Source organism: Protobothrops mucrosquamatus, unplaced genomic scaffold (assembly GCF_001527695.2).
Source record: "Protobothrops mucrosquamatus isolate PMUCROS unplaced genomic scaffold, P.Mucros_1.0 scaffold_199, whole genome shotgun sequence".
Lineage (NCBI taxonomy): Eukaryota > Metazoa > Chordata > Lepidosauria > Squamata > Viperidae > Protobothrops > Protobothrops mucrosquamatus.
The window spans coordinates 3,239-13,432 of NW_015386275.1; the positions used below are offsets into that span (position 1 = coordinate 3,239).

Genomic DNA, 10,194 nt, shown 5'->3' on the forward strand with positions numbered 1-10,194 from the left:
TTACCCCCCCCCCCATTTCATCGGATTCTGAACGATTGCTCAGGGGCCTGTTACTCCTGCTGCTAAAGCAGCCCTGAGCTGTTATATACATCTTCAGAGCATCAACCACTGTGACTGGTTAAGTTCGTGCCTGAAAGTCCTGCTTCAACAAGAAGAGCCTGCCACCCATTAATGCTGCGTGAGTTCCGGTTGTAAGACATCTCATCGATCTCTAAAGAACATTGCTGCAAGGCTGGAAAAAGGGGGACGTGGCTGGGAGGGCCTGGGCATTGGCGGCCTCTGAGGAGGTAGCGCTACACATGTATTTGTATCCTCAATTTTCTAATCTTTTTACATGTCCACAAATATGATAAAATGTCCCCTTCATGTTGTTCTCATTTCAAACAAAGATTCAAAATACCTTTATACATTTTAGACAATTTCTTAGTGGCAGATATCAATACATCATTGATCACTTAGAGTCATTTACATGAGATGGCAGTGTGTAAAAAATTTAATAAATAAATAAATATAATTTTGGGGAAAAATATCTTCTACATTAGAATTATAATTTAATTTTCAATCCTTCTAACCACATACAGTATTTTCCCATTAATCCATTTGTCTTTGGAAAATTAATATACATGGCAATATATTATATATTAGAATTAAGAAAGAAGGGAAAAATTCCCTTAATTAAAGAGGAAAAACCATATACATATTCCAGTGTATTCCTGACTCTCTCTTTCCTGACCATCTCCTTTAAATATAATAATTCTTATTTGGAACTTCATGAAGATGACCACAGTCTATGTTTATTTCTCAGCACCTGGTATTTTATCACCAAATTAATATTTCAGCTAGTCACACTCCAAAATAGGTGAACTATTCCTTGACTTTTAAACAATATAGCAATAGTATCAATTTCCATATAAGGTTAAATGCTAAAAGGAATTTGGGTGCATAAGCCTGACTTTGTTGCTGGTTTCAAGTAGCTAATGTAGGAAGATAACCAATTACGTTTGTTTCAATGAAATTTAATTTATAAAGTAAGAGAAGTACAATGTTTCCCTGAACATTGATGCAGTATAACTAAATTAGAGAAAGGACATGATGTGCATCTTTCAACATTTCAGTGCAACTATCACCCCATAGATTTTTAAGTAGTCCTGAAGATCTGAAAAAGGGTACATAAAGAGCCTTAACTATAAACCAATGTCTGTATACTAAGAGTGAAATTGAGATTCTGATCATTTGGATCCAATGATCTTAAATAAACAGAACATAAAATGTTTCTAAACTGTATGAACTGAAAAAAAAATCATACAAAGTGTGTGTTTACAATTTATACACTGTAGAAGCAGTGTGTATCATTAACCAATCTCTTGTTTTGAAAGTTTGTTCTTTAGTTTTTATACACAAAAACAAAATGCCACATTACATAAAATCTTAGCAACAGCATCATAGATATTACAGTATGCAGTTCGTTCATTTGTTGATGATTTTGTGGAACTCAATATTTCTTGGATCATTTTTGAGTGGTTTAGGCAACTGCTCCATCTAAAACGTAAGTGTGCATGTAAAAAAAAGGTACTATGTTACAAATAGTGCAACACATTACAAATAATATGCAAAATTTATCCTTGGATGCTTCTAGTATGCTAGTTCAATCAAAAATATAATTTCTTGGTAAGAAAACAAATGGAAAAAATAATGGAATGGGATGGAAGGTAATTAAGTCTGGCATTTATAAATTTTTGTGAATGAGACAGACTAAGTGCATTGTAAGAGGCTTTTCTAGAAAACACCTTCGCTCTCGAGTAAAAATGCACTCTAATATAAACATAAAAGAGAATAAGTAGCATTGATACAGTGGATCTTACTTCAGAGTAAAGGCATAGGATTGTTCCAATAGCCTTAAGGGATTTCAATCTAAGAGAGCACCTGAGAGAGAACACATCTCAAGAAGCTTAGCCACAAATTCAGTCAAATGTCCTTATTAATGGTTCCTATCTAAAGCATATTTCTGACACCTCTCAATTCTTTAAGGAGGCATATAAAACACTACTCAAATGGACTAGACAGAAATTTTAACTGGACAAAAGTATTCAAAATATAATTTACAGAAAGAACAAAACAATATTCTTTATAGGTAGATCTTAAAAATGAAGCTTTTATTTTTTCTTAATGAGTTGTGATGTTACTGAATGAAATTTTATTATTTGTTTCTATAGCAGCAGACTAAAAATAATAGTATTAGCATAGAATCTTGGTATTTTTTTCTTCTAGAAAACATTCATAGAAAAAGGCTAGCTTTTTATTTTCTTTCATTCCTTCCATCATAAAAGACTCACTAAAAATGATTGATTGATCCCATTGGAAATACTGTAAGTCTTCCCTAATTGTTGTGAGAAGAGACCGGTCTTTAATATAATATGTCCTATATATAATTAAGACATCCTCAAGTCTTATCTAAGCTATGTCATCCAGTATTGATTTTACTGAGACTTTATAACACTTAAAGCAATCAGTCTTACCTCTTGGTTTAAAACAGTATCTTTTCTGCTTATAAGCAGTATAGCCAGCTATGGCCCCAAAGGTCAGCATCACAGCTATAGCAACAACAGGAGATGTAATCTGAGCTGTCGTAGCAGAGTCAACTAAGGAGGGGGGGAAAATCAGTTAAGAATACCACCACAAGTAGTCCTCAACTTATGATCACAATTCAATCCAAGATTTCTGTTGCTAAGTATTTCGGTTGTTAAGTATGCTTTATCCCATTGTATGATCTTTCTTGCCACAGCTGTAAGTGAATCACTGCAGTTGTTAAGTTAGTAACATGCTTGTTAAATGAATCTGGCTTTTCATTGACTTTGCTTATCAGAAGGTCGCAAAAGGTGATCACATGATTCTGGGACACTGCAACTGTCATAAATATGAGCCAGTTGCCAAATTTTGATCATGTGACCATGGGGATACTGCAATGGTCGTAATGTGAAAAATGGTCATAAATCATTTTTCAGTGCCATTGTAACTTTGAACGGTCATTAAATGAATGGTTGTAAGTTGAGGACTTACATGTATTACAATGAAATTTCATCATCATTACCCAAATCATGTAAATATCAATAAATTAGAATGATGTTGCCATTTGGGATGGACAGAATGAAAAACAGAAGAACCTTACAACCCAAATGTTTGACTAGGTCTAGTGGCAAGAAATTACTTTGTCTTCAACTCAAACCCATTTTTCCCTGATGATTTCTTTTCTTTTGGAAACAATATGTGAGAAACCAGAGGATCAGAAGTTTGGAATTTGGTTTCTCAACCTGTTCAAAAGATACGTCCTGATCTTTCTTTCTTCCTGCATTAAAACAAACAAACAGCAAAATCTTGGGTGTTGGCTGGATTTCAACTGGAGACTGAAATAAAATGAAATAAATATGGTGCTGCTTATCTGCTTAGTGAAAGGACTGAACTTAATTTTGCAAGCATAGTAGTTTTGAAAAAAATTAAGGAAGTACATTGGGATAAGGCTGGAGGAGTAGCAGCAACAATATAGATTGTTTCCATATCTGATCATTTCAACTATTTTCATCAAAAATTAATCTTCTTCCATGGATGTTTCATATTCAGCGTTAAATAGTAAAACATCATCTTTAACAATGGATGTTTCATATTCAGCATTAAATAGTAAAACATCATCTTTAACATCTGTTCCCAGCAGCCTTAACTTGCCATATCATCAAGAAAATACTGATAAAACACAGAAAGAAATTCTCTCCATGCTGAAATTAATACAAAAAACAATTATTCTAGTTTGTGAGCAGGTTACTAATAACACAAAGGAGATAAAAGAACAATTTTCTAATTCAAATCTACAAACCCAGAAGACAACTACAGAGAAGGAACCAGCAACCCAGAAAATAGAAGGAAAACTAGAGAATGCTGAAACAATGATGATCCAAAGGAGGAAACAAATGACCAGACTCAGATAAATGAAAACTCAGAAGATATAACGATAATATTGGAAATGGAAAAGACATTTTATAAACCAAGGTTTCAGAACATACTGGATGACAAGGAAGGAGAGCTGATGGAATGGAAGAAAAGTCGCTAATAGAACTGGGGAACCAGAGAAGGAGGGAGGTGGTTTAATGAATATCAATGGGCTAGCTCTTCCAAAAACATTTTAACCAAATTGTTTCTCTTGTTCCAAATAATATATATAAAAATAGAAGAAGAATTATTTGATGATCCAAATGCACTGACTTGGAAAGTTAATTGACAAAGAAAGAAAGCTAGAGTAAGATTGAAAGAAACAGAAGCTTTGACCTAATAGAGGGGATGCTATATTATTGATTAGAGGTTTGAATATGGTTAAGAATAGATTGTTAGAAATAGAAACATTTTTATAAATAGATAGCTAGGATTTGTAATCAGAATATTATATCTTGGTATGAAAAGGGAAATAAGAATATGTTAAGAACTTTGAATAAGGGATTCTTTTGGTTGCCCAAATACAACTTGTTTTGGAATTATAAATGATTGGGACACTTTGAACATGGATGGGAAACTAAAATTGAAAAAAAGCAAAAATAGGATATGGATTAAATGAGTGGAAATTGAATGCAAATGCAATTAAGATATGTTTTGGCTAGGAAAGATATTCTAAACTGATATTATTGTTATTATTAGAAAAATGTAACAAATGTTGATATGCAATTGTATGTTTACTAACAATAATAAGAATTGGATTTGCTTAATGTGGAAAAAATGTTATTACCAGAAGAAGAGAGAATGTACTGGTGGGTATAACATTGGACCTAGTTGAAAAAAACTTATATGTATCACCGAATTATTAAAGAACTCAATCATCACGTTGTCTATTGAGCACTTGTTTATCAAAATAGAAAATTAATAAAACATTTATAAAAAAAATAATCTTTTCCCAACTATTCCAAATAAGTGGTCCTCTGCTACTTCCAGACTAGGAACCGCCAGTTACATTTTCTTTTAAAGTTAGTTTATAAAATATACTTTAAAAATATACAGTATTTACTATTTACACATTTTGACTCTAAATAATCACAGAGACACAAAAGCAAAACAAAACAAATACAAACTCTTACCTGTATTTCCACCCTGATCTGAAGTTTGCTCTCTCTCGCCTAAAATAGAGTCAATAACATGGTTATTTCAGGAACAGAAGCATTAAAAAAAACCAAACAAATCACACTACCACAAGTACTAAAAGTACCAAATATAAAAAATATTCAAAAACATATTACAGAAAATATATCCTCAAAATAGAGAATAAAGAAAGTTGAGGGAATAAAAAACAATTCATGGGGGCACTCTAACCTGTGTCAGAGATTAGGACCTAAGGACATACCGTAAGTGCAGCATTCATGTAGCAATATAAGCATGCATGTGTGTTATTTCAACGACACTGGACATCACTTCTGAGCTTTCCATTTCATCAGTATGTTATTCTATTGATACCGTAATATGTTATGATCTGTTTATATATTAAATAGTAGACTATAAAATGATAATATTGAGAATCTTGGCAATTTTCCCTATATAACAGACTTCTATAAAAGTTAAAGTATGAATTTCAAACTGCCTATAATGGATTAAAATGTTTGTTAAAAGCAAATCTACCAATTAAATTATTTTGCCACATTGCTAAAGTTCAGGAACATGAATCACCTGAAAAGAAATCTATACGCTACCTGCTGGGCGTGGAGGTAAAGATTTCCCATCATTGAGATCTAGGTCATTAAAGGCACCTAAAAAATAAAATTAATTATGTTGTTACTCTTTTCCCTGTCTTTCATACTCTCCTTTTCTCCATCTTGAGGATTTCAGAATCTATCTGAAACATTAGCTGATGTACCAAAATGCATCTTGAAGTGTCTTGCAAATGGTTTGATGGTATTTGATGTGAAACTACCTGTCAGACCTGCTCCAATCCGATCCCTTAGGAAAGAAAAGCCTTCGACTCCATTTGATTAGAGCAAAGGGTTCTTTTACTAAGAGTGTTGGTTGCAGTAAAATCAAGCTAGCTCTGAAAGTACCATGCTCACTGGATACAAAAATAAGATGTAGGTTTGCCCCAGCCCATCACTCCACCCATAATCAGACTGTTTCCAGCCAACTGAAGCTCACCAAGATGTTTTGAGAACTCTGAGATGTTTGGGGTTAATCCACATATTTCTCAGGGTGCCTGGCTGTGGGATACTGGTACAAACAAGATCCGGCTGCTCTGGTCCTTCTCACCTGTCATTTCCCCCCCTCCCAATTTCTTATCATGTATACAAAGCTTTATTGTTCTTTCATTCTTCCTCCTTTCATCCTCCTCCCCCTCTTCTTTTAATGGCAGGATGCCTGTGAAGCCCCCAAGCCAAGCCAGGCAGAGCTGACACTACAGATATCTAAAAAATGTAAATGGTCAAAAGCAGAGTCTTAAGCAATCATGCAGAACAGCAAAGCAGATTCTTATGCATGATAACTAAAATGAAAGACAGGTAAGGAGGAATATTAAGAAAGCAGCACCAAAGGAAATTGTTGTGGCCTTGTTACACAACTTGGTCTTTCAAGGTCATGCAAATTCCTGCAGCCAACTCCCACTCAGGCTTTCTTGCATAGACATTCATATTTCACATGGATGCTATTCAATCTCAGGAGAAGTCTAGTTCAACTTGACATACTATTCCCTTTATTTGATGACCTACATCTACTTTACAGCCTAGTTAATATATGAACAGTACTTTCTTTAAAGTACTAAAAATTAAATTAGAACTGCTGATCAATATGTTCCAATAATATTGATCAATGGATTTAAATGAAAAGAGTAGAAAGGTAGCTAAATATTTCAAAACTTAACAACAAAACCAAATCTTACCAGTTGCAATGGTGCCGCCACCGACATTGCCACCATTAAAGGAATTTCTTAAATCAACATATTACAAATCAATAAACATAATCAAACTAGTGGAAGGAAAAATATTATGAATAGATCTAAATAACACAAATTCCTTTCTTACCGCCATTTCCATGATTATCTGAATATGGTCTAAGGTCAGGATATAAGAGAGGTCGGGGTTTGTTACCTAGGATAAATATTTCCAGATATACAGTAAATTTCCTTATCATACGTTTTATTTCTTTAGGAACAATAAACATTTCTTTAATCTATTCTTCTCCAGAAAAACACCTTGGATTACAATGCCCATAAATGCCAATTATTATTCTTGTTATCAATACTGGAAGATTATTTTTATATTTCCTTACAATAACCATTAGGAATGGGCAATTGATGGAAAGGGACAGGAAAAAATGGCATTCATCTTTAAGAATTAAGCAGGAGTTGCTCTCTGGAAAAAAAAAACCACTCCAAAAAGGGTTACAATGTCCAAACCAGCAGTATACAGTATTAGGAAAAACTTCTTAAAGGGTATTGGGAACATTTCAGTTATAGTTTTAGATCTGGCACAAAGAAAGCTTTAGCATTGTGGTATTTATTTGAGCAGCTGCAATTTAATGCTTACCCCCTGGTGGCTTTTTGGTTGCTTCAGAAGGCTTCTTATCATCTAAGCAAAGTAAATGAACATTACTGTATTATTAAGATTATCAAAAAGGAGACTAGTTGTCATTTCTAAAATTCATTGTGATGTTGACAACACAATCTTCTCCTCTCTTTATTGGAAATAAACCCTCAGAATTAGCACAAGCTGGGCAAATGAACTCTTCATTTTTAAGGTCCCCTAAATTCCCAAGATCACATGTCTACTAATTGCTATTAATATACTATTTATATTCATTATTTTCAGGAGGAACAAAAATAAAAGAGGTATTTTAAGCTTCCAATATTCTTTACAAACTTATCAATGGTATTCTTTAAAATGGCTGAAAATAAAGCCAGTTCCTTTTTGTTCTCTTGGGTAAAGTTTTTAAAAATGCAAAGAAAAGGTTGCTTGTTCCTAAATCTATTCTGTGGGATTGAGATGATATTTATATAATTTTCTTGTGAAAAAAGTTCCTTTCAAAGAGATGCAATTTTCAGGACTCTTAATTTAAAAAAATGACAAGAAACAAATACTGAATATCTCAAAGTTCAACCAAACGGAATTTAGCTTCAAGATATATTCAGTTCCACAAATACTTTATCTCTAAGATTGCCTGGACGAATATTTTTTTTGTATTTGATAACTGTTTCTAAATTAATATATTGTATGCAGTATTGCTTAGTAAAGAATGTTATGAAATATGCTATATTACTACCACTCTAATTAGATGCATATGAATATATGGGGATAGATAGATGGGGAACTTCAGAAGACAGGCTTAAGATACAGAAGGATCTTGACAGACTTGAACATTGGGGACTATCTAACAAAATGAAATTCAATGGTGAAAAAGGTAAGGTTCTATATTTAGGCAAGAAAAACCAAATGCACAGGTATAGCTCAGGAGGTACCTTGCTCAATAGTAGTAACTGTGGACAATCCTAGTGGACAATCACTTAAATATGAGCCAGCAGTGTGCTGCAGCTGCCAAAAAAGCCAACACAGTGCTAGGCTGCATTAATAGAGGGATAGAATCAAGATCACGTGAAGTGTTAATACCACTTTACAATGCCTTGGTAAGGGCACACTTGGAATACTGCATCCAGTTTTGGTCACCACGATGTAAAAAAGATGTTGAGACTCTAGAAAGAGTACAGAGAAGAGCAACAAAGATGGTTAGGGGACTGGAAGCTAAAACATACAAGGAACAGTTGCTGGAATTGGGTATGTCTAGTTTAATGAAGAGAAGGACAAGGGGGGGACACGATAGTAGTCTTCCAATATCTCAGGGGCTGCCACAAAGAAGAGGGAGTCAAGCTATTCTCCAAAGCACCTGAAGGCAGGACAAGAAGCAATGGATGCAAACTAACCAAAGAGAGAAGCAACCTAGAATTAAGGAGAAACTTCCTGACAGTTAGAACAATTAATCAGTGGAACAACCTGCCTCCAGAAGCTGTGAATGCTCCAACACTGGAAGTCTTTAAGAAGAGATTGGACAGCCATTTGTCTGAAATGGTAAAGGGTTTCCTGCCTGAGCAGGGGGCTGGACTAGATGACCTCCAAGGTCACTTCCAACATCATCATCAACAACAATAACAATAATAATAATAATAATAATAATAATAATAATAATAATAATAATAATAATAATAATAATAATAATAATAACAACATGCATAAATAAATAATATTTTTATAAAGAGGTATGTATTTATATTCTTTGGAAGCAAGTGTGTACAGCTTACATTGGCTGATCTTCAAATTTTAAATAGGGTCAGCCATAGTTCGTTCTTGGCTGTACGTATGTGGTAACACACTAGGAAAAAGCAGAGCTTTAGGCTAGATCACTGTTTTCTAAACTTGGCAATTTTACGATGTGTGGACTTCAAGTCCCAGAATTCCGCAGCTGGATTCTGGCAGCTGAAGTCCACATAGCTTAAAGTTGCCAAATTTGAAAAACATTAGAATAGAATAGAATAGAATAGAATAGAATAGAATAGAATAGAATAGAATAGAATAGAAATCTGGAAGGGACCTTCAAGGTCTTCTAGTCCAGCCCCGTGCTCAAGCAGGAGAACTTATACCATTTTAGATAAGTGACTGTCTAGTCCAGGGTCTTCAAACTTGGCCCTTTTATGACTTGTGGACTCAACTCCCAGAATTCCTCAGCCAGGCACATTGACTGAGGAATTCTGGGAGTTGAAGTCCACAAGTCATAAAAAGGCCAAGTTTGGAGACCCCTGGTCTAGTCTCTTCTTAAAAAGCTCCAGTGATGGAGCACCCACGATTTCTGAAGGCAAGCTGTTCCACTGGTCTTTAACAAAGTTAATGTATGGGGACTTCCGGTGGCAGGCGACCTCGTCGGACGCAGCCGACAGCTGCCTCCCGCCTGTTTTCGCGTAAAAGCCGTTTTGACAGCAAGCATCAGCTGTCAAACGGCTCGATACCTTTCCCCTGGGCATAAGGGGATCGGTGAGCTGCCCGGGGTAGGAGTTGAGTTCCCGAGTCGTCCTATGTGGACGATGTAGGTTAGAACTCCTCCGGAGCCCCGAGGATTCTCCGCGATCCAGGACGCCTTCGCTTCGGCGAAGCCAGAAGCCGCCGCCACCGCTGCAACTTAAATTGAACTGTGAGTTATTAT

The 10,194-nt window shown here is 34.9% G+C and overlaps 1 protein-coding gene across 1 annotated transcript in view; it reads right to left on the reverse strand.

The window, feature by feature from the left end:
- Nucleotides 1-1,042: 1,042 nt before the first annotated feature.
- Nucleotides 1,043-10,194, reverse strand: part of LOC107296199 (glycoprotein Xg) — a 19,285-nt gene continuing 10,133 nt past the window's right edge. The window contains exons 3-8 of the mRNA XM_015825551.1: nucleotides 7,536-7,577; nucleotides 7,032-7,097; nucleotides 5,718-5,774; nucleotides 5,112-5,150; nucleotides 2,517-2,639; nucleotides 1,043-1,539 (exon numbers count right to left, since the gene is read on the reverse strand). Of these exons, the coding sequence (XP_015681037.1) occupies nucleotides 1,523-1,539; nucleotides 2,517-2,639; nucleotides 5,112-5,150; nucleotides 5,718-5,774; nucleotides 7,032-7,097; nucleotides 7,536-7,577 (344 nt within the window). The 3' untranslated portion in view covers nucleotides 1,043-1,522. The remainder of the gene's footprint in view (nucleotides 1,540-2,516; nucleotides 2,640-5,111; nucleotides 5,151-5,717; nucleotides 5,775-7,031; nucleotides 7,098-7,535; nucleotides 7,578-10,194) is intronic.